We start from the raw sequence: 25,315 nt of genomic DNA, 5'->3' as shown, positions 1-25,315 counted from the left end.
TTGACTTGTAACATTCTTTCAGAACACGAGTGCACAAGCAACTTAAATGTAGACGGGGTCACCTGACCCCTTCTTTGTAGAGACTGACACCAAGGAGGGATGTCACTGGGCTTTGCACAAAACAAATACACAGTTGACTTGTGTTCAGGTTTATTTTTCAAATGTTCACACATTTTCTCTCCAATCCCAAAAAAGGCAGAGTATGTAAACAGCAAGGTGAAGTCAGCTATTGCTTTATATACACAGAATACACAGCTGTGTTGTCTTAAAGTGCCAGCTGCACGTGGTGCCCCTACACCCCAGGCCTTCCTTCTGTCACAGAGAAGCAGGACTCCATGACAAGACTACTGGGGTCCATTCTCTCAGACGTATAGCTTGGTCCCATTTGCTTAGCAGAACAGCGGAATACCTTTTATCATTCTGGAAGTGTTACCAGCTCTGGCCATCTCAGTGCCCTTCTGGGACACCCTAAGGCACATCTCTAGCTAGCTCTTGGTACATTGTTGGACTGGCATAGTGATTTACATTATCAGTGCCCATACACTTTTCTTCTGGGCTGAGCAAAACTTTGTATATTCCTGCCCGTCCCCCATATCAACTAAAGTAGCTTGCAATGCACATGCCCCAGATATATTTCGATTGTTTTGAATTTTATGAATTTCTAAGACATTCTTTATCAAAACACCCCACCTTAGTTTGTAAGCAAAATATTTTTCAGTAGGCCAAACTTTTCTTTTTGCCATTACAATCTGGGATAACTGGTCAAAGTACTGACAGCATTCATTTGTTATCATGTCCAAGTAAAAAAGCAAAAAGTTAGCAGTTGGGTTAAAGTTAACTGATGAATGGCATTCCTGTCACTATGCTAAATACAAAAACAAGCGCTAAATGTCAGGTACCATTTACACAAATGATTGAAGTCCACCAATTAGTATGACAACTATTGTTATGACTTCATTTAACATTAGAAAGTCTCCTTGTTCCTAGCATCCATCCATCCTCTTCCGCTTATCCAAAGTCGGGTCGCGGGGGCAGCAGCTTGAGCAGAGATACCCAGACTTCCCTCTCCCCGGCCACTTCTTCTAGCTCTTCCGGGAGAATTCTGAGGCGTTCCCAGGCCAGCCGGGAGACATAGTCCCTCCAGCGTGTCCTGGGTCTTCCCTGGGGCCTCCTCCTGGTTGGACGTGCCCGGAACACCTCACCAGGGAGGCGACCAGGAGGCATCCTGATCAGATGCCCGAGCCACCTCATCTGACTCCTCTCGATGTGGAGGAGCAGCGGCTCTACTCTGAGCCCCTCCCGGATGACTGAGCTTCTCACCCTATCTTTAAGGGAGAGCCCAGACACCCTGCGGAGGAAACTCATTTCAGCCGCTTGTATTCGCGATCTTGTTCTTTCGGTCACTACCCATAGCTCATGACCATAGGTGAGGGTAGGAACATAGATCGACTGGTAAATTGAGAGCTTTGCCTTATGGCTCAGCTGCTTTTTGACCACGACAGACCGATGTAGAGCCCGCATCACTGCGGACGGCGCACCGATCCGCCTGTCGATCTCACGCTCCATTCTTCCCTCACTCGTGAACAAGACCCCGAGATACTTGAACTCCTCCACTTGTGGCAGGATCTTGCTCCCAGCCCTGAGAGGGCACTCCACCCTTTTCCGGCTGAGGACCATGGTCTTGGATTTGGAGGTGCTGATTCCCATCCCAGCCGCTTCACACTCTGCTGCGAACCGATCCAGAGAGAGCTGAAGATCATGGCCTGATGAAGCAAACAGGACAACATCATCTGCAAAAAGCAGTGACCCAATCCTGAGTCCACCAAACCAGACCCCCTCAACACCCTGGCTGCGCCTAGAAATTCTGTCCATAAAAGTTATGAACAGAATCGGTGACAAAGGGCAGCCCTGGCAGAGTCCTACTCTCACTGGAAACGGGTTCGACTTACTGCCGGCAATGCGGACCAAGCTCTGACACCGGTTGTACAGGGACCGAACAGCCCTTATCAGGGGGTCCGGTACCCCATACTCCCGGAGCACCCCCCACAGGATTCCACGAGGGACACAGTCGAACGCCTTTTCCAAGTCCACAAAACACATGTAGACTGGTTGGGGGAACTCCAATGCACCCTCCAGGACTCTGCTAAGGGTGTAGAGCTGGTCCACTGTTCCGTGACCAGGACGAAAACCACACTGTTCCTCCTGAATCCGAGGTTCAACTATCCGATGTACCCTCCTCTCCAGAACCCCCGAATAGACTTTTCCAGGGAGGCTGAGGAGTGTGATCCCTCTGTAATCAGAACACATCCTCCGGTCCCCCCTTCTAAAAGAGGGGGACCACCACCCCAGTCTGCCAATCCAGAGTCACTGTCCCTGATGTCCAGGCGATGTTGCAGAGACGTGTCAACCAAGACAGCCCTACAACATCCACAGCCTTGAGGAACTCCGGGTGTATCTCATCCACCCCCGGGCCCTGCCACCAAGGAGTTTTTTGACCACCTCGGTGACCTCAGTCCCAGAGATGGGGAAACCCACCTCCGAGTCCCCAGGCTCTGCTTCCTCATTGGAAGGCATGTTAATGGGATTGAGTAGGTCTTCGAAGTATTCCCCCCACCGACCCACAACGTCCTGAGTCGAGGTCAGCAGCGCACCATCCTCACCATATACAGTGTTGACACTGCACTGCTTCCCCCTCCTGAGACTCCGGACGGTGGACCAGAATCTCCTCAAAGCCGTCCGAAAGTCGTTCTCCATGGCCTCCCCAAACCCTCCCATGCCCAAGTTTTTGCCACAGCAACCACCGAAGCTGCATTCCACTTGGCCTGCCGGTAGGGGTGGGAGGTATGACCAAAATTCTATATCACAGTATTTTTCTAAATTATCCCGGTTTCACGGTATTCGACGGTATTTTTTTCCCCCATGCATGAGTGGATGTTAACCACATTTTCCACTGCAATTACTGGCTAAGAATAACCTATTCAACTGTCAAGAGCATTGTACATTGTATAAAAAAAAAAACATTTTAATGTGCACACAAGTATTAATACAGGTTTGCATGGCCCCATAAAGTGATAGTTTTCAAGGGGGTGGCACTAATGAAGAGAAGGAATCACATTGCATGACAGATGCAGTCAAAATATAGAACCTTTTTATTGAAGAAATTTTGCAAAAATTTAAACTATAATTTTGACAACATATTTTCAACCATCCAAAGAGGCATTTAGACTTAGTAAAATATCCAGTGCTTGTCAAAAGTTGTACTGTACCGTATATGTCTTAGAAAATGAATAAATACTAAATATTTTTTGTAAACCAACTACACTTTCTGTTAATGTTAACAATCTCTGTCCACTGACACATTAAAGTGACTTTTTAAACAACTTTATCATCATTAAACTGCATAATATTTAAACTAATAAATAATAACAATAAAATAAATAATAGTATTATTACTGATAGTTGCACTATTACTTCAAGCCCAGGTGCATTACACAGTATTCACCAAATTAAAATAAAATAAAACAAGTGCAACTTGGTGATGACATCTTTACCAACTGAACCATCATTTAGGCAAATTGCATTAATATGGACCTTGCTTCAAGCTAAGCTATATGCATAAATAATAAAACTGCAACTTGCATTTATAATGCTATATGTGGTATAGCCCTACGGAATCGTATTAGGGCCATGGTGAAGAAAAAAAAAAAATGGACACAGGGAAGAAAAAAACAAACTATATGTCGAGAATAAAGTCAACATTTCCACTTTATTCTCGCCGTTTATGTCGAGATTAAAGTCGACATTTCCACTTTATTCTCATAGTTTACTTCATAATTAAAATAGAATGTCGTAAACTAAACTTCTTCCTAAAATCAATGTTTAATTTACTAGATTTTGTCAAACCCCATCATAAATTAATGCAGCACATTAAATACTTTGTGTTGTGTTCCCGGACCCAGTTGTTAATCACTACGCTTCTTAAAGTGACTTCCTCCGCACTGAGGAGACAGCGATCACCGCACAGAATCCATTCACTTCATGATATTCCTGCTTTCTGAAAATTTAGAATGCTAAGACAAATACTTGATATCATTTTCATGATGAAATGCATTAAAGCCGGTATTAAACATGCACGGTAGTGAGGTGGTAGTGCTGCTCCCTTGCAGTAAGGGGTCCCCAGGTGTATGTTCAGTGTAGAGAACTTTATGGCAGGTGTGATGAGGCTCCAAAAAACTGGATGTATGAATGGGTATTGCACAGGTTTAACTTAAATATTGTGTAAATGTTGGGTTTGTGATCTGTTGGTCGGAGACACGAACACAGAATTCAATGCATTTTCTTCTGAGCAGGCTTTCTTTATTGCATGCATGCTGTCTCTATCTGACGTACCAAAACCCCAGTTCCTATCCTTCCTTTTTCTTTCTCCACATAACCAATCACCACACGATAAACGTCTTTGTGAAATTAAAACTAGTTATAAACTTAGCCCACGGAGTGTTCAGAACTTTAAAAATATCTTCGTTATACATGTTTAATTATGCCATCCATTCAGGGTTGCGTCCATCCCTGAACGAGTCACCAGCACATCGCAGGATGAATACGAGCAAAACATACACTAGCACGGTCAATATAGCATAACAAAACCCCACATCCTACATGACTTTGAAAGGAAACTGAAGCACGCCAAGTAAACCCACCAGAAAAACATGCAAATGCAAGGCAGGGTACACCCGAGACACCCTTGCTGCGAAGCAGCAGTGCAACCTCCATGCCGCCATGCCCCCACATGATTAATGCATGCTTTAATGCATTTCACCATGAAAATTATATCAAGCATTTATCTTAGCATTCTAAATTTTCAGAGAGCAGGAATATCATGAAGTGAATGTATTCTGTGCGGCGATCGCTGCGGCACCTCTTCTTAGTGCAAGAGGAAGTCAGTTTAAGAAGCTCGGGGAACACTTAACACAAAGCATTTAAGTTGTTATATTACTTTTGACGGGGTTTGTGAAAATCTAGTAAATTAAATATTCATTTTACGATGAAGTTTAGTTTACGATGTTCTACTTTAATGACAAATTACGAGAATAAAGTCAACATGTCGACTTTAATCTTGACATAAACGACGAGAATAAAGTAGAAATGTCGAGAATAAAGTCAACATGTCGTGACACTATTACACAGTACCCAGGTACATTACACTGTATTGAAAACAAATAAAACAAGTACAACTTGGCTTGCAGTATTATCGAGTAGTACAGAAACAGTATTTACACATTTGAACATAATGGTCCACATCCGACCTTTTAAAACCAAAGTATCTCCAGGCAACGGACGTGACTCCTTTTTTTCGGCAAAAGTTCTTCTGTGTCATCATGTTCAACTTTATCGTCAGCTTCAGTTTCGGAATGTTCTCTGTCCATTTTCACCACGCAATACCTACACTACCACTACCTATTTAGTGGTGTAGCAGTGAAAAAGAGCCCCCGCGTAACAAATCTGTGTTTAGCGGTGTAGCAGTGAAAAAGGTCCCCACTTGAACAGTTTCCCGATGCGCCACGTTCCAAACGTCGTTAAGGCAATTGAAACCGGTGTTGCGGTATAAGAAAAATCCATATCATAAAAAAAATAAAAAACAGTTTTCGGTATGAACCGGTATACTGCCCAGCACTACCGGCCAGTACCTATTAGCTGCCTCCAGAGTCCCACAGGACAAAAGGGACCAGTAGGACTCCTTCTTCAGCTTGACAGCATCCCTCACCGCCGGTGTCCACCAACGGGTTCGGGGATTTCCGCCATGACAGGCACCGACCACCTTACGGCCACAGCTCCGGTCAGCCGCCTCAACAATAGAGGCATGGAACATGGCCCATTCGGACTCAATGTCACCACCTCCCTCAGGACGTGGTCGAAGTTCTTCCGGAGGTGGGAGTTGAAGCTACTTCTGACAGGGGGCTCTGCCAGACGTTCCCAGCAGACCCTCACAACACGTTTGGGCCTACCAGGCCTGACCGGCATCCTCCCCCACCATCGAAGCCAACTCACCACCAGGTGGTGATCAGTTGATAGCTCCACCCCTCTCTTCACCCGAGTGTCCAAGACATGTGGCCGCAAGTCCGATGACACGACCACAAAGTCGATCATCGAACTGAGGCCTAGGGTGTCCTGGTGCCAAGTGCACATATGAACACCCCTATGCTTGAACATGGTGTTTGTTATGGACAAGTCCAATAACAAAGCACCACTCTGGTTCAGATCGGGGGGGCCATTCCTCCCAATCACGCCCTTCCAGGTCTCACTGTAATTGCCCACGTGAGCATTGAAGTCTCCCAGCAGTACGAGGGAGTCCCCAGAAGGTATGCCCTCTAGCACCCTCTCCATGGACTCCAAAAAGGGTGGGTACTCCGAACTGCTGTTCAGTGCATACGCACAAACAACAGTTAGGACCCGTCACCCCACCCAAAGGCGGAGGGAGGCTACCCTCTTGTCCACCGGGGTAAACCCCAATGTACAGGCTCCAAGTCGGGGGGCAATAAGTATGCCCACACCCGCTCGGCGCCTCTCACCGGGGGCAACTCCAGAGTGGTACAGAGTCCAGCCCCTCTCAAGGAGATTGGTTCCAGAGTCCAAGCTGTGCGTCGAGGTGAGCCCGACTATATCTAGCCGGAACCTCTCAACCTCACGCACAAGCTCAGGCTCCTTCCTCTCCAGAGAGGTGACATTCCACGTCCCAAGAGCCAGCTTCTGTAGCCGAGGATCGGACCGCCAAGGTCCCCGCCTTCGGCCACCACCCAACTCACACTGCACCCGACCTCCTTGGCCCCTCCCTTAGGTGGTGAGCCCATGGGAAGGGGGACCCACGTTGCCTCTTCGGGCTGTGCCCGGCCGAGCCCCATGGGTGCAAGCCTGGCCACCAGGCGCTCGCCGTTTGCTTTTACATCATTAAATTCATTCATTCATTTTATCAATCCAGTTTTTTCAGAACAGAATCAAAGGAGCGAGAAAACTATGAAGTCACACAATGACCTGTCCTCAAAAATGACATGAAAAGCTCAATGTCCAAAATCTATACAGCAGACATTTTTCTCTTTCTTTTTTTTAATCTCAAAAAGGGCCAAGCAGAAAAACACAGCTAAAACACCATACTGTCAATATGGTACTTATTTGGCACACCAACTTCTGGCTCCACAGAGATGCTGACAGAAAAGAAACAAAAAAGTCATACATGGTTATATCCAGTCTATTCTTGTCCTAAAATTTGACAAAGTGTCTTAGTTACTGTCTTTGTAACAATGACTGCAGGTTATGAACAGACCGCAGACAAGTCACTCTATCACAGGGCATGATGTTCTATCATACAGGTTCAGTCGTCATCATTCTTAACCTCATATCCACCGGCCAGACACATGAGACTCCATGATGCCAAAGGCTTTTTTAGCTATTCCAAAAAGACCTGTTACACAGCTTGAGGCCAAAGTTCATTTTTCTTCGAGGTTCCCTCCTACACTCTAGGAAGGAATCTCTGTTGGCTATAGTGTTCAAACTGTGGATGACCATTCATCTTTTAATCAACTACACTTATGTTTCTTTTGTTGCTTACTCTTCAAATTTCATTCTGAATTGCTGTATATTAGCTCCTTTATTAAAATCACAACTTAACAATTTATTTAAGATTTGTCAAGTCAACTAACCACCAGATAAGCTGTCATACAATGCCAATATTCTCCTTTCTTATATGCATGAAATGCTACATAATTTAGTTTTCGTAAATATTTTCAAGTGAGATAGCATTATTTATACATTTTGCAGCACACTGCTTTCTAATCTATACTAATAAAAGGCAAAGCCCTCACTGACTCACTCACTCACTCACTCATCACTAATTGTCCAACTTCCCGTGTAGGTAGAAGGCTGAAATTTGGCAGGCTCATTCCTTACAGCTTACTTACAAAAGTTAGGCAGGTTTCACTTCGAAATTCTACGCGTAACGGTCATAACTGGAACCTCTTTTTTGTCCATATACTGTAATAGACTGCAGCTCGATGGCCGTGGGAGGCGGAGCTGCGTATCGCGTCATCACTCCTCCCACGTAATCACGTGAACTGACTGTGAACGCAGTACGTAGAAAACAAGGAAGATATGTGTATATGTAGATAGATAGATAGATAGATATATATATATATATATATATATATATATATATATATATATATATATATACTAGCAAAATACCCGCGCTTCGCAGCGGAGAAGAAGTGTGTTTAAAGAGGTTATGTAAACATATATATATATATACATAAACATATATACATATATACATTTATATATACATATACACATCCACATATATAAACATATATCAACATATATATATACACATACATATACACACATATATTATATATATACATATATATATATATACATATATATATATATATATATATATATATATATATATATATATATATATATATATATATATATACACACAAATATATATATATATATATATATATATATATACACATATATATATATATATATATAGACACATACAGACACATATATATACATATTTGTATATCTACATATATATATATATATACATATTTGTATATCTACATATATATACACATTTGTATATCTACATATATATACACATATATACATATATATATATACATATACATATTTGTATATCTACATATATATACACATATATACATATACATATTTGTATATCTACATACATACACATATATCTATCTATCTATATTATATATATATATATATATATAGCTGATTACCCAGTGGATTCGCTCACTGAGTGCAAGAGAAAAACATAAAATGTATGTATAAAATAAGTTTAATTGCCAAATTTATTTTTCCACAAATAAAGAGCACTTACAATAACATAGAAATCAATATAAACAACATTAACATCATTATCATATGAGAATATGAAGTAATATAAAAGAAGCACATTGCATATAAATATAAATTATTAAACAGTAAAATGTTCTTCTATAATACGCTACCGTGGCTATTCGTTTGTCTGTCCAGGATTTTAAATCAGCTGTAGCTCGCAAACCGTTTCACCTATTGACTTGAAATTTGGTACACATATACTACGTCAAGTCTACTATTCGCTTTCCCACACATATGAACATACATATATATATATATATATATATATATATATATACATATATATATATATATATATATATATATACATATATATATACATATATACATATATATACATATATATATACATATATACATATATATACATATATATATACATATATACATATATATACATATATATATACATATATACATATATATACATATATATATACATATATACATATATATACATATATATATATATATATATATATATATATATATATATATATATATATATACACATACACACACATACACATATATATACATATACATACATACATAGTGCGTTGCAACATGGGCTGTGATTGTTACATGGGAGGGAGACGACAAATCACAGCTTCCCGCTTTCTAATCGGGCTTGTGATTGCTGCTTTGACGGATGCCCAGATCCCACAGTATTTCCCCTTAGGAGAGGCGTTAGGCAAGTGTAATTGAATAGCGGTGCTGCAAGTTATTACTCTTTTTATGTTTATTTTATTTTATTGTAGAATCAACTCACAGCTGCGCGCACCAGTGCGTGCGTAGCGGATGCGTACGGCTGACGTTTTCATTGTCTACCACCTTCGCTAATTATTGTTGAGGCAGATTGAAGACTTAAGTGCCAGCTTAACTGAAAAATTAAAGAAAACATACTAAGTTTTAAAAAAAATCAGTTTTAACGGGAAAAGATGCCGACGAAAGAAGAAAGCAGCGGGACGCTAGGGTGAAGAGCTGCTCATTAAGCAGCAAGCGCATCAACCTCTGAGCAAACGAATGGTAAACGTACAGTGAAAGGGGATAAATACTATGAATGGTCATGTCAAGTGTATTCACTCCACGTTATCGTGCAGTGCGCTGTTACTGGTATTTTGATAAAAGAATCTGAATAACATATAAGAAGCGTATAAATTATTAAACAGTAAAACATTAACATTTAAGAAGTAAAGATACATTGAGTACTACTGTAGTGCTTTCGGGTATAGTACATTTTTTGTTTGCCCATTACATGCATAAATGTATATATTTTTTGGTGTACCTACCCAAGAACACGCGACATGACCCGGCAGTTAAAAATTTATCGCTCCAGCAATTTTAACTCTGTTACAAAGTCATCTAATATGGTATTGCAAACGGCAGCAGGAGCGTTTCTATAAACTCAATTTAAACTTACTGTTTACACCGTGCTTTGAAGATGCATAGTATGCGACACGTGTTTCGCCGTAATTGTGGGCTCATCAGGAGTACACAGTCACTGCACTCCCTTACAGGAATCGATCCTCGGATGTAGAGGCGAAGCCCCTAACGTTGTGCCACGGCGTGTGGTTCGTTCATTTGACAGCATGTAGATCGGGGAAATTACATTGCAGGCATTCGTAGTCTGATTCATAATCTGATTGTATGAGTGGTTACCTACCAGGTAACGCTTGTGGTTGGTGAGCAAGTCGGCAAACTTGTGCCGCGGTGCCCTCTTTCAGTTGCGAGAAGCAGATCATACAATGGTTCAAATAGTTTAATATATATAGTAAAATCACCGCGCTTCGCAGGGGCGAATATGGTATTGCAAACGGCAGCGTTTCTATAAACTTAATTTAAAGTTACGGTTTATACCGTGCTTTGTTTCATATTCTTTTCCTACCTTATCAATTGTGTAATGTGTTTTTTGAACAGGTTTCATTAATGGAAGTGATCACTCCTGCTGCGTTCAGTCACTTCACGTGAGCCGCTCTCTTGTGTGATGTTGCGATGTCCACGGGTTTATTTAATGTTACCTAAGACCCGGCAGTTAAAAGTTTCTCGCTACAGCAATTTTAACTCTGTTACAAAGTGATGCAAACTGTCGTTTATACCTCGTGTCTTCTCATTAAACTTGTATCTCGCGAATATGGCATTGCAAACGGCAGCGGAAGCATTTCTATAAAGTTAATTTAAGGTTACGCTTTACACCGTGCTTTTTTATACCTCGTGTCTTCTCATTAAACTTGTATCTCGCGAATATGGTATTGCAAACGGCAGCGGGAGCGTTTCTATAAAGTTAATTTAAGGTTACGCTTTACACCGTGCTTTTTTATACCTCATGTGTTCTCATTAAACTTGTATCTCGCGAATATGGTATTGCAAACGGCAGCGGGAGCGTTTCTATAAAGTAAATTTAGACTTACGGTTTACACCGTGCTTTTTTATACCTCGTGTCTTATGAAGATGCTTGTATGCGTCACTCACTTGCTTCTTATTGTTTCGCTGCCTTGTCAATTGTGTAATGAATGTTTTCTTCAGCGCTATTTGGGGCTCCTCCTTCTTTTCTACGTACTGAGTTCACAGTCAGTTCACGTGATTACGTGGGAGGCGTGATGACGCGACACGCAACTCAGTCTCCTACGGCCATCTTGCTGCCTTCCATTACAGTATATGGACAAAAAAGAGGTTCCAGTTATGACCATTACGCGTATAATTTTGAAATGAAACCTGCCTAACTTTTGTAAGTAAGCTGTAAGGAATGAGCCTGCCAAATTTCAGCCTTCCACCTACACGGGAAGTTGGACAATTAGTGATGAGTGAGTCAGTCAGTGAGTGAGTGAGTGAGTGAGTGAGTGAGTGAGTGAGTGAGTGAGGGCTTTGCCTTTTATTATTATAGATATATATATATATCTATGTACAGTATATATGTATATATATGTTTACATAACCTCTTTAACACACTACTTCTCCGGTGCGAAGCACGGGTATTTTGCTAGTAGATAGTAAAAGAAAATAAAAATAGCTTAAAACTCCTATCATAAATGTATCACATTATTTGTTCAAACCTGGGGCCTAATATATAAACGGTGCATATGCCCATGTCCACACACACATTGTGATGTATACAAGCTAAACTTGGCATAAAGCCACACACATTTTCATGGCAACGTCACTCCTTGCTATGTACTTTTCTGGTCGGTTTTGCAAACTGGCAGCACCCAGTGTCAAAGCACTGCTACTGTTTCTGTGTGGTCTCCCTTTTTTCAGATTCGCATCATTGACGCAGGATTTATCAAATATACCAAAATTAATTGCTTATCACTTACAAATTTAATTCACTTGATTGTAATCATTCTATAAAAATATAATGGTGCATGGAATGAACAAACTATTCCAAATACCATAGCTGCTTTAGTGTTGTTACTCTCAGTGCGCCACTCCGAGTATTTTACCCCATTGCTTGTGTATGTGGTAGGATAGCTGCATAGCAGCTGATGAGAAAGCTCTACAGCAGATTGTGTCGAGAGCACAGAGGATTATCGCCATACAGCTTCCATTTACATTTTTGCACATGTTGCCTAAGGAAAACCACCAGTATCTGCATAGACTGCGGCATGGCTGAGTAGAATCTATCTGAACTTCTCCGATCTGACACAATTTAGAAAGCCACAGCAAATGGTCTGAATACTTATACAAATGATATATAAACGCTTTTACTTTGTCAATTTGGGTTATTGGCAGAAAGGACAAATTTACCCATTTAAAATTTCATCCATCCATCCATTGTCTCCCGCTTATCCGAGGTCAGGTCGCGGGGGCAGCAGCTTGAGCAGAGATGCCCAGACTTCCCTCTCCCCGGCCACTTCTTCTAGCTCTTCCGGGAGAATCCCAAGGCGTTCCCAGGCCAGTCGAGAGACATAGTCCCTCCAGCGTGTCCTGGGTCTTCCCCGGGGCCTCCTCCCGGTTGGACGTGCCTGGAACACCTCACCAGGGAGGCGTCCAGGAGGCATCCTGATCAGATGCCCGAGCCACCTCATCTGACTCCTCTCGATGCGGAGGAGCAGCGGCTCTACTCTGAGCCCCTCCCGGATGACTGAGCTTCTCACCCTATCTTTAAGGGAAAGCCCAGACACCCTGCGGAGGAAACTCATTTCAGCCGCTTGTATTCGCGATCTCGTTCTTTCGGTCACTACCCATAGCTCATGACCATAGGTGAGGGTAGGAACATAGATCGACTGGTAAATTGAGAGCTTCGCCTTGCGGCTCAGCTCCTTTTTCACCACGACAGACCGATGCAACGCCCGCATTACTGCGGATGCTGCACCGATCCGCCTGTCGATCTCACGCTCCATTCTTCCCTCACTCGTGAACAAGACCCCGAGATACTTGAACTCCTCCACTTGGGGCAGGATCTCGCTACCAACCCTGAGAGGGCACTCCACCCTTTTCCGGTTGAGGACCATGGTCTCGGATTTGGAGGTGCTGATTCTCATCCCAGCCGCTTCACACTCGGCTGCGAACCGATCCAGAGAGAGCTGAAGATCACGGCCTGATGAAGCAAACAGGACAACATCATCTGCAAAAAGCAGTGACCCAATCCTGAGCCCACCAAACCGGACCCCCTCAACACCCTGGCTGCGCCTAGAAATTCTGTCCATAAAAGTTATGAACAGAATCGGTGACAAAGGGCAGCCCTGGCGGAGTCCAACTCTCACTGGAAACGGGTTCGACTTACTGCCGGCAATGCGGACCAAGCTCTGGCACTGAGCGTACAGGGACTGAACAGCCCTTATCAGGGGGGCCGGTACCCCATACTCTCGGAGTACCCCCCACAGGATTCCCCGAGGGACACGGTCGAATGCCTTTTCTAAGTCCACAAAACACATGTAGACTGGTTGGGCAAACTCCCATGCACCCTCCAGGACCCTGCTAAGGGTATAGAGCTGGTCCACTGTTCCGCGACCAGGACGAAAACCACACTGTTCCTCCTTAATCCGAGGCTCGACTATCCGACGGACCCTCCTCTCCAGGACCCCTGAATAGACTTTTCCAGGGAGGCTGAGGAGTGTGATCCCTCTGTAATTGGAACACACCCTCCGATCCCCCTTCTTAAAGAGGGGGACCACCACCCCGGTCTGCCAATCCAGAGGCACTGTCCCTGATGTCCATGCGATGTTGCAGAGGCGTGTCAGCCAAGACAGTCCTACAACATCCAGAGCCTTGAGGAACTCCGGGCGTATCTCATCCACCCCCGGGGCCCTGCCACCAAGGAGTTTTTTGACCACCTCGGTGACCTCAGTCCCAGAGATGGGGGAGCCCACCTCTGAGTCCCCAGGCTCTGCTTCCTCATTGGAAGGCATGTTAATAGGATTGAGGAGGTCTTCAAAGTATTCCCCCCACCGACCCACAACGTCCCGAGTCGAGGTCAGCAGCGCACCATCCCCACCATATACAGTGTTGACACTGCACTGCTTCCCCTTCCTGAGACGCCGGATGGTGGACCAGAATCTCCTCGAAGCCGTCCGAAAGTCATTCTCCATGGCCTCCCCAAACTCCTCCCACGCCCGAGTTTTTGCCTCAGCAACCACCAAAGCCGCATTCCGCTTGGCCTGCCGGTACCTATCAGCTGCCTCCGGGGTCCCACAGGACAAAAGGGTCCTGTAGGACTCCTTCTTCAGCTTGACGGCATCCTTCACCGCCGGTGTCCACCAGCGGGTTCGGGGATTGCCGCCACGACAGGCACCGACCACCTTACGGCCACAGCTCCGGTCAGCTGCCTCAACAATAGAGGCACGGAACATGGCCCATTCGGACTCAATGTCCCCCACCTCCCTCGGGATGTGGTCGAAGTTCTGCCAGAGGTGGGAGTTGAAGCTACTTCTGACAGGGGGCTCTGCCAGACGTTCCCAGCAGACCCTCACAACACGTTTGGGCCTACCACGCCTGACCGGCATCCTCCCCCACCATCGAAGCCAACTCACCACCAGGTGGTGATCAGTTGACAGCTCCGCCCCTCTCTTCACCCGAGTGTCCAAGACATGTGGCCGCAAGTCCGACGACACGACCACAAAGTCGATCATCGAACTGAGGCCTAGGGTGTCCTGGTGCCAAGTGCACATATGAACACCCCTATGCTTGAACATGGTGTTCGTTATGGACAATCCGTGACGAGCACAGAAGTCCAATAACAAAACACCGCTCGGGTTCAGATCAGGGGGGCCATTCCTCCCAATCACGCCCTTCCAGGTCTCACTGTCATTGCCCACGTGAGCATTGAAGTCTCCCAGCAGAACGAGGGAGTCCCCAGAAGGTATGCCCTCTAGCACCCCCTCCAGGGACTCCAAAAAGGGTGGGTACTCCGAACTGCTGTTCGGTGCATACGCACAAACAACAGTTAGGACCCGTCCCCCCACCCGAAGGCGAAGGGAGGCTACCCTCTCGTCCACCGGGGTAAACCCCAATGTACAGGCTCCAAGTTGGGGGGCAATAAGTATACCCACACCTGCTCGGCGCCTCTCACCGGGGGCAACTCCAGAGTGGTAGAGAGTCCAGCCCCTCTCAAGGAGATTGGTTCCAGAGTCCAAGCTGTGCGTCGAGGTGAGCCCGACTATATCTAGCCGGAACCTCTCAACTTCGCGCACTAGCTCAGGCTCCTTCCCCTTCAGAGAGGTGACATTCCACGTCCCAAGAGCCAGTTTCTGTAGCCGAGGATCGGACCGCCAAGGTCCCCGCCTTCGGCCACCACCCAACTCACACTGCACCCGACCTCCTTGGCCCCTCCCATAGGTGGTGAGCCCATGGGAAGGGGGACCCACGTTGCCTCTTCGGGCTGTGCCCGGCCGAGCCCCATGGGTGCAGGCCCGGCCACCAGGCGCTCGCCATCGAGCCCCACCTCCAGGCCTGGCTCCAGAGTGGGGCCCCGGTGACCCGCGTCCGGGCAAGGGAAAACGCCGTCCAAAATGGTTTTTCTTCATAGGAGGTTTGTTTAACCGCTCTTTGTCTCATCCCTCACCTAGGACCAGTTTGCCTTGGGTGGCCCTACCAGGGGCATAAAGCCCCGGACAACAGAGCTCCTAGGATCATTGGGACACGCAAACCCCTGCACCACGATAAGGTGACGGTTAAAGGAGGGGATTTAAAATTTAATATACAATATCTTGTCAGCACATTCATGAGCCACAATCTACCTGAATTCAGTACAGATTTAACTTAAGGCCCCATCCAAACTACTGGTCTACATTTAAAAATTCAGACATTTGTATGAGTTTTTGCCTTCTGTCCACACTACCTTGGCGTTTTCAACTGACAAAAACAAATACTCTGAAAAAGCTTGGCAGAACTGAAGACTTTTGAAAATGCTGGTACCGTGTTCCAATGTGGACTGATAAAAACAAGGACTTTTGAAAATGTGCAGACTCCATTGTGCACAGGTGGATTTGAGCTTATTATGTGGATCTTCCCTGATTGGATCCTGGTCATTACAACGTCTCCTTCCCTGGTTGGTCACCCTTCACAGAAGAAAACATAGTCTGAATACTTTCTTAGGCAGTAACAGTAAGAAAAGATTGATTGTGGGCTAACCAATAGTGCTGAAGCAAATGTCTACTTCTGAAGCTACTGTTGAGGGCTTGGAATTCTACCAACAGAGGTTTACCTCAGCATGTTTACTTGATATCATGCTGCCTGTCCATGATCATAAAAAAAGATTCAAGAAACAGAAAGTCATTCTGCAGCCATGTCAGACAGCAACATGCATGCAATATCTAAGATGGGGTCTATGATGGAGCCTAATTTGGCGTTCATGGCATTTGATGCTGAAATGTGTAGGGCAAACAATATCTAGAGTGCACATAAACATACGCCAATTACAGGAAACTTTTGTGAAATAGAATGTTTTGTTATTTTCTCTCTGTCACTTCTAGTGCTGGGCAGATACAAAATCAAAACGATAGTTTTAATGAGAAGTTATTTGCAGTATTGGGCAGTATCATCATTTTTCCTTCAAAGCTTGGACTTGAAAGTGTTGCAAAGTTTTACATATTGCACATCTATGAGCAGTATACTCTGTACACTGTATGGGGACTGCACTTCAGTCTCCCAAAACAACTTGCATCGTATGCTTTCTGATAACAGGAACCACTATAATTAACACCATGATGGAGTCAGTCAACAGACAGATAGATGTCTTTTATGCCTCACACAGTATGAATTGTCAATTCAGCAAACATTCCATATTCTATGTGACTTCTACCTCCAATTAAAGATCTTCTATGTATCAGGTAAACTCATCTGTACGTTAATAGGAGCTCAATCAATACCTTATTCTTCTCAGAAATATGCTGTTTTGCAGGCCATTTTTGAAAGAAATAATGTAACTCAAGATAAAGAAACTAAAACCTATAGATTACTCTCAACAGGACAAATCTGTCTTGTGAATATGTGACTGATTACCACAAACAAAAATCACACTGAATAAACTGTGAAGTTAACAAAGAGCATAATTTTTGTCTAAAATCTAGTGGGGGGGGGGGAATAAGTATTGAACGTGTTAACATTCAATACTTATAAGTGCCTTGAGCATGGGAAAGGCGCTATATAAATAAAATGTATTATTATTAACATTTTATTTAGTAAATATTTTTCCAGTGAGGCAATTCACATGAAATTCTTACCAGACATTGGTATTAACTCAAGAAATCCACAAATATAGAGTTGCGCATTGAAACAGGAAATTTTGGAACTAGGTGTTGGCGACCCTGGGGCATTGGCTATTGTTTGGGACCAATGTGACCTTGTTTAGAAACCCTTGCCATTTATAATGGAGCAGTGGTGCGCAACAAGCGTTTGCTGTGAAAGCCTTTTATAAGAATGGTGACAGTGTGACTGCTGTGCAAAGGGAATTTCAACATCATTACAAGCTGTCCCGTCTGCTCATGCGATTACAACATGGGTGCGTAATTCTGAAGAAACAGGTTCAGCTTTGAAAAAAAGGAGTCCCCAGGTGGAGCCACTTCGCATACTGCCTGACAATCGATGGCAGCTATTTGACGATTGTATGGATGGTGCATCATTTCACGCATTGGTGACATTCCATGGCCCCTGAGATCCCCAGATCTCAATGTCATTTTTTTCTGTGGGGACATCTTAAAAGCCAAATGTACTGCACACATCCTGCAACCATTGATGAACTAAAACAGAGGACTGAGGAGGATATCGCTGGCATTCCTCTTGACATGTTACGTCGAACAATGCAGAATTACAACAACAGGCTGTCAGAATGTGTACGAAGAAATGGACAACACCTTCATGATATTTTCTTAAAACATAAAATGAATATTGAATGAATATTGATTACTATCAATTGCATATTCTGTACAATACATTTCATCATTAAATGTAATTTGTAATATGTTCATTTGTGCATTGAACGTCAGTTGAAAATTTCCCATTTCCCTGCGTCACCCTGTATAAAGAATTCACAACATCTTTAGTTCCTTCCAAAAATATTCAATTGGACTTAAGTCAGGTGATTGACTGGGCCTTTCTAACAACTTGATTTTCTTTCTCTGAAACCAAATGAGAGTTTCCATTGCTATATGCTTTGGATCGCTGTCCTGCTGGAAGGTCCAACCACCTCTCATGATATCCTCAACATCCTGGTGAATGGCAGTAGATTCTTTTCAAGAATCTCTTGGCACATAGCCCCATTCATCGTTCCTTCAATTACATAAAGTTTGCCAGTACCATGAGATGAGAAACAGCCCCACACCATGATGCTTCCACCTCCAAAATTCATTGTTGCTATAGTGTTTTTTCGGGTGATGTGCAGTTCTCCTCGAAACACGGTGTGTAGTATGACAGCCAAAAAATTCAAATTTGGTCTTGTCTGACCAGACTACATTTTCCCAGTATTTCATGGGCTTGTCCAAATGTTGTGTAGCAAACTTTAAATGAGTCTTGTGGAGCGAGTGTGCATAGAGGTCTTGTCAGTGGAGTGCATTGCCTATTGTTTTCTCTGTAACAATTTCACCTGCTACCTCCAAGCCTTTCATGAGCTCTTTCCGAGTGGTCATTAGCTTTTGGGCTAAACTTCTCAGATCCTTCCAACTCCCTGGTCAGAAATCCTGTGTGGAGCTCCTGTGCATGACTGGTTGATGGTGGAGTGATGTTCCTTCCACTTGCAGATAATGTCCCCAATGGTGTTTACTGGAAGATTCAGAAGTTTTCAAATATATCTGTAACAAGTTCCATTGATATGGTTTGCAACAATCCGGTTTTGAAGGTCTTGGGAGAGCTCTTTGCTTTTACCCATCATGAGATGTTTCCTGTGCGACACTTTGGTATCAAAACACCTTTTTATAGTCCATCAACAAGTACTGATATCAATTTGCGAAGATAGGAAGTGGAATTATTTTCAAACTACTTACAGATTTCAGCTGGTTGCTTGTCTTTCCTTGCCTTAGTGTACTGCTTTTTATAGTGTGTTCAACACTTTTTCCCTATATCATTCCACTTTATTACATATAGCTTTATTTACGGCCTTTAATGTTGTGAACTCTTTATATTTGTTGATTTCTTGAGTTAATACCAATGTCTGGTGATAATTTCATGTGAATAGCCTCATTGGAAATATATTTTACAAAACAAATGTTGACGTGGTCAACTTATTTCCCCCACTGTATTTTCTACTTTTTCAACTAAGTAGAAATAAATCAGTTACTGGGGTCACAAAAGGCAACATACACCAAAAATCAGCCAACTATTTTTTTAAAATTCAGGATCGAGTTGTGGCTGCAGAAATACATGAAAGACAGGAATTTGTAGTGGATGGGATGTCATGTCTATATGTCAGTTCATTCTGTGGTAGGACAACAGACTAATTTCGGGAAGCAGTCTATTAGACAGCTTACTCTTGGACTGTATAATATAACCAGAATGCAAGGAGAGAAAATGCGAAGCCCAAAGAAATGTTTGTAAAAACATGGGGTTCAAACGCTTTAAAGCAGTAACACGACTATTAAACAATATACAAACCTAATGACGTAGCTAGAATTAGAAGATTAAAATACCAACAACTGGACTATTTCGACTGCTCAGTGATATCAAGATATCAAACAAAACAGTTGTCTTTTTTGGAGGGAGGGGTGGTGGTCGGGGGTGGTAGGATAACAGTCACTGTATGTCATAAAATCAACTCTGGAAAAAAACCCTGCCCTAGAAGAAACTATTTATTAAATAAACAGAATAAAAAACTACATTATTTATTTTTGAGAACTGTCATATATACTGTAGTAATGTGTACTACACAAGATACATTTGAGGTATCAATGAAGTAATGGTGCATGTCTAATAAAATACTAGGAAAAAAATATGTCTCAGCTTGACTGAATAGTTTTCACTGCCTATTCTGTTTTGAGAACTGCTGGCATAACAACTATATTTGCCAGTTTATGACTATATCTTAAAATTCTGTGGTTGGAAAATTTCAAAATAAACCCTACAGTTTGCATACATGGAGAAATAAAGGTGCCATATTTAAAGCCTAATTTATTTGTCCAAATATTACTTTAGATAATACACAATCCATTTTACACAGCCAATATTAAAAAAAAGGAATATTCAATAATCCTGGGAAAAAGTTAGTATTTGAATTAAGTGAGTATGGCATAGTAGTCATCCCCTCTGTCCTGGAAAACACATAACTCCAACTCACATCCTAATGGTACAACAAAACATTGACATGGACCTTGTATTTAGAATACATATTTTATGTGTGTTCCATGTCTACAAAGACCTGTGTAAGTGTAGGATGACACGAAATGCGAAGCAAGAAATGCTGAACACATACCTATAATAGAAACTTTTTCCATGTTATACTAATAATGACGTGAAGTGTATAAAATATGAAAACTTTAGGCTAGATATCAAATGAACATGTGTGTTTTATTCAAGGATATAACCAAAGAAAAAAGTATCATTCAATTTACATGTTGCTGTCAATGAGTTAAAAACCCAAGCTCAAATGTCAATCCACAGAAGGCTGATATGTATTCTTGGATGGAGCAGAGGTAAGAACTGCTACCTTATAACCAAATGGTTCTGGGTTTGAGACCTGGCACTCCACGTTTTGAGTAGTGAGCTGCTATTATTATTACTATAATATTATAAAAACACACATTTGATTTGAGTCTATAACACCTGGTTTAAATTTTGGCTGCTTGTAAAAAAAGTTAGCTTTTTTATTATTCAGTTTTATTCTGTCAGTGACGTTCACGTGGTACAATGAACTTGCCACTCCCTCTCTGAGTTGATGCCGTTTATCTCAATTCTTTTAGCAAGAGCAGTGATGACCGCCGTAGCAACAGACAGCTACTTCACAGTGCTTTTGTTGGCGAACAGAATAAAACTGAATAATAAAAAAGCACTAACTTTTACAAACAGACAAAATTTAAACTCTGCTCCATCCAAGAATACAAGTCAACTTTCTGTCGATCAACGTTTGAGCTTGAGTTAACTCATTGACAGCAACACGTAAATTAAATGATTTTTTTTTCTTTGGTTATATTCTTGAATAAAAGCACATCTGTTTATTTGATATTTGGACTAAAGTCTTCACACATTATACACTTCATGTTACTATTGGTATAACATGGAAAAAGTTCCTATTTTAGGTATGTGTTCAGCATTTCTTGCATCGCATTTCGTGTCATTCTACACTTACACAGTCCTTTCTTGACACGGAACACACATGAAATGTATGTATTCCAAATAATGATATATTATTTACCATGTGGATTATGCCACACTGGTAACTTAAGAATTTCTTCATGGACGTTTTAATAATATTGTGTTCTTCAGCATTAGCACCCACCGAGACCCACTGTATGCGAAATTTTATTATCTCAGTTCTACATGAGAACGTGAGATTAAAAATATTTCTCAGCCATAAGTACAAATGGCATGAGAGAACAGATAAAAAAAATTCAGACATGACCATCGGAACCATGTATTAACTATTTTATGTATACATGAATCACTGCCTGTGCTCAACTAAAGCTATAGGACACTGTAAGGGGCAGACTGCTCACCAGCATAAACCTGTGGGTGAAAATTATGTTTTTGACAGAGGAACTTGTTTGATGTCTAAATGAGGCCTGAAAACTAATTTTGAGTCTATCAATGCAGCAATCAGTTTTCTTTTGATAAAATATTTTGGTATGCATTGGTAATGTAACTTTACTTGGGAGATTCATCCAAAAAACTTGGGACTCAAATTCCTTGTATGAATGCATACATTCTTGGGCTTTTTCAGAATCGTATTTATTGGCTATGCATCAACATGGCATAATCCTTTAAAATAATCTATTTACTGAAATATTATCTTCCAAGATTAACACTGTGTTTATACCGCAGTAGAATATGGGTTCTATGCACTCATGTAAAAACAACACTTTACAAATAAACATTGCTGTAAAAAGTTGCTGGAAACTCCTATCCTCTACACAAAGGTGGGCTGCAGAAACTGAGATCTGCCCCTTCTGTAAAACAGCTGTACGGTATCAAGCATCTCTGTACCTGATTATTATATACGGATGCGAATGCCATGATACTACTGACCATTACAACTGGGCTACATTTGGGGTTATTTTAAGGATATTTTAGGATATATTATCAACTGATATCAGCCAAGCTTAATTGATACCTCTCGCTTACGCAGATATGGACAGCGAAATGCAGAACTACACAATTATGTACTGTGCTATTATGTGGAAGCGTATTTAACAAGAATACGCTGAACCAATTTTCTATCCTATATTACAACCTGACTGCACCGTGGTGTAACATTCCGGGTTCAGACTGTAGTTCAGAGCTGACTGATTTGTCGGACTTACCTGCTGCTCTCAGCCGGCGGAACTTCCTCCTCGTGCGAAACGGACCTGAAGCTTTGCAGCAACCGCACTATCTCGCCATGTCCAGCTTCCTCTGCCAGGGCCACAGCATCGCGGCCTTTTGTGTCCACGACACCCACCCAGGCAGCCCCTGCTTGCAAGAGGTACTGCACGACATGGTAGTGGCCTGCATACGCGGAACACATTACAGAAGTCCAGAAAAAATCGTCCTTGAAATTGATGTCGACTCCGCACTTCTCTAGTACATTCTGCAGGCGCCTTAGGTCCCCATTCTGAGCAAACCCCAGCATTTGGTGACCCAGACGCTCTCTCCCTTGCTCGCTTACATGCTGCACACAGTTCGCAGTCTTTGATGGCCTCACGGCCACCTTTGGAGTTTCGCCTCCGCCACGGTCTACATGTCCAGACTCTCGATACTCCAACAGGTTCTCATAGAAGCGTTTCACTTCTTCGCCATTTAGACGTTCAGCTTCTTGCGTTTCGCTGGAAATTTTTGTTACTTTGCTCTCCAGCCAGCGGCCTTCATCCTCGGACCCTCGGGTAAATCTAATAAGTAAATCCATGTAGCCAACAGATTGCCTAAAGCTAACTGTCATGCATTTTTGTAAAGTCGTAGTCACTATTAACAAATGTCTTCACACAAAAAAGGAGAAAACAACTTCCGGTTAAAGATTCCGCTCTCCGTGCAACAGTAAATATCGTCTGGTCGTGAATGCAGGATGTGTCAAAGTAAAAGGTTCCTACATCAGCAACACTAATAGTGTTGAAATAACTACTTTCAGAAGCGAATATCCCAAAAAAGGTTTTTGTTTGTTTGTTTTTATTTAACAAAATATCTAGAAGCAGTGCAATACATCCACGGAACAGTTTTATCTTCAATATTTTTGTTGTTTTTTGAGATGTTTGATAATAAAAGCTAAATATTGTGGCAGCATAAAATCGCGGTAAATTGTAGATCAGTCTTTTAACAAGTCGCTGCCTCACGAAGCTCAACGGTTAGTTGCAGTGTAGCTGAGATACCCCATTTGCTGCGGATCAGAATGCGGACGAATTATTACACAGATATGCCGACTGTCATGAAAATCCGGGAGTCTCACGCCGCATATTGATAACGCCTCCCTAACGCCCGCAAATTACATTCAATATCCCAGAGATTCGTTTTTTTGAGTGAGAGAGAGCAAAGATCTCAGAGTTTATCTACTGTAGAATATTTGGGGAAGGAGAGCGAATGACTGACTATTGTAACCGATAGAGCATCCTGAGTGGCCTCTCTTTTTCAGCTAAGTAAAACTATCGGTTTTCTAGGTGGGAGGGCTTTACAGTCGACCTCTGTCTCTGATCTATCAGTTTACTATATTATCCAGCAATGCCACTGCGGACTGCCCGAAAAAAATAAGATAAAACGCATTTCACTTCGGATTATACGAAGGTGTATCCCTGCCTCGTAGCAGTAAAAAGCAATGACAGTGTTGCGCGCTGCACAGTTTGCAACAGTGATTTCACCATTGCCTAGGGGGGTTAAATGATTGTAAAAGACACAACAACAACAACATTTATTTATATAGCACATTTTCATACAAAAAGTAGCTCAAAGTGCTTTACATAATGAAGAAAAGAAAAATAAAAGACAAAGTAAGAAATTAAAATAAGACAACATTAGTTAACATAGAAAAGGAGTAAGGTCCGATGGCCAGGGTGGACAGAAAAAACAAAAAAAAAACTCCAGAAGGCTGGAGAAAAAAATAAAATCTGTAGGGGTTCCAGGCCACGAGACCGCCCAGTCCCCTCTGGGCATTCTACCTAACATAAATGAAATAGTCCTCTTTGTAGTTAGGGTTCTCACGGAGTCACTTGATGCTGATGGTCATACAGACTTCTGACTTTTAATCTATCCATCATTGTTGGAACATCATGGTGCTTTCGGTAGATGGTGGTGGCGCCGGAAAGGGAAACAGAAGAAAGAGTAGGGGTTAGTACAGATTTTGAATGAATAGTTATTATAATGAATTGGATATACAGAGTATCAGGATTAAATTACAGTGAAGTTATGAGAAGGCCATGTTAAAATAATGTGTTTTCAGCAGTTTTTTAAAGTGCTCCACTGTATTAGCCTGGCGAATTCCTACTGGCAGGCTATTCCAGATTTTAGGTGCATAACAGCAGAAGGCCGCCTCAACACGTTGTAGTGAGTTTATTAGGTGTCATATATTCCTTATTAAACCTAACGTTATTTAAAGTAGCTGGCAAGTTGCCAAGGAGCTATGTCATGAGGCCAATCTCCCCAAGTAGATATTGCTGCAGACTCGCTTAAAGTTATAATAGAATAAAACGAATATACAGTGCATCCGGAAAGTTTTCACAGCGCATCACTTTTTCCACATTTTGTTATGTTACAGCCTTATTCCAAAATGGATCAAATTCATTTTTTTTCTCAGAATTCTACACACAACACAATGTGATGTAGACAATGACAATGTGAAAAAAGT

The 25,315-nt window shown here is 42.4% G+C and overlaps 3 protein-coding genes across 3 annotated transcripts in view; 1 reads left to right on the top strand and 2 right to left on the bottom strand.

The window, feature by feature from the left end:
* gpank1 (G patch domain and ankyrin repeats 1) overlaps nucleotides 1-23,507 on the bottom strand; it is a 28,799-nt gene extending 5,292 nt beyond the window's left edge. Inside the window, exon 1 of the mRNA XM_028794930.2 lies at nucleotides 22,812-23,507. Within this exon, the coding sequence (XP_028650763.1) occupies nucleotides 22,812-23,425 (614 nt within the window). The 5' untranslated portion in view covers nucleotides 23,426-23,507. The remainder of the gene's footprint in view (nucleotides 1-22,811) is intronic.
* Nucleotides 1-25,315, bottom strand: part of LOC114646647 (probable cation-transporting ATPase 13A4) — a 287,738-nt gene that overhangs the window by 148,905 nt on the left and 113,518 nt on the right. The window lies entirely within an intron of this gene.
* plaat1 (phospholipase A and acyltransferase 1) overlaps nucleotides 1-25,315 on the top strand; it is a 274,219-nt gene that overhangs the window by 184,223 nt on the left and 64,681 nt on the right. The gene's annotated exons all lie outside the window — the stretch shown is intronic.

This window comes from Erpetoichthys calabaricus, chromosome 2, assembly GCF_900747795.2.
Source record: "Erpetoichthys calabaricus chromosome 2, fErpCal1.3, whole genome shotgun sequence".
Taxonomy (NCBI): Eukaryota; Metazoa; Chordata; class Cladistia; order Polypteriformes; family Polypteridae; genus Erpetoichthys; species Erpetoichthys calabaricus.
This window is presented reverse-complemented; position numbering and strand designations above follow the sequence as displayed.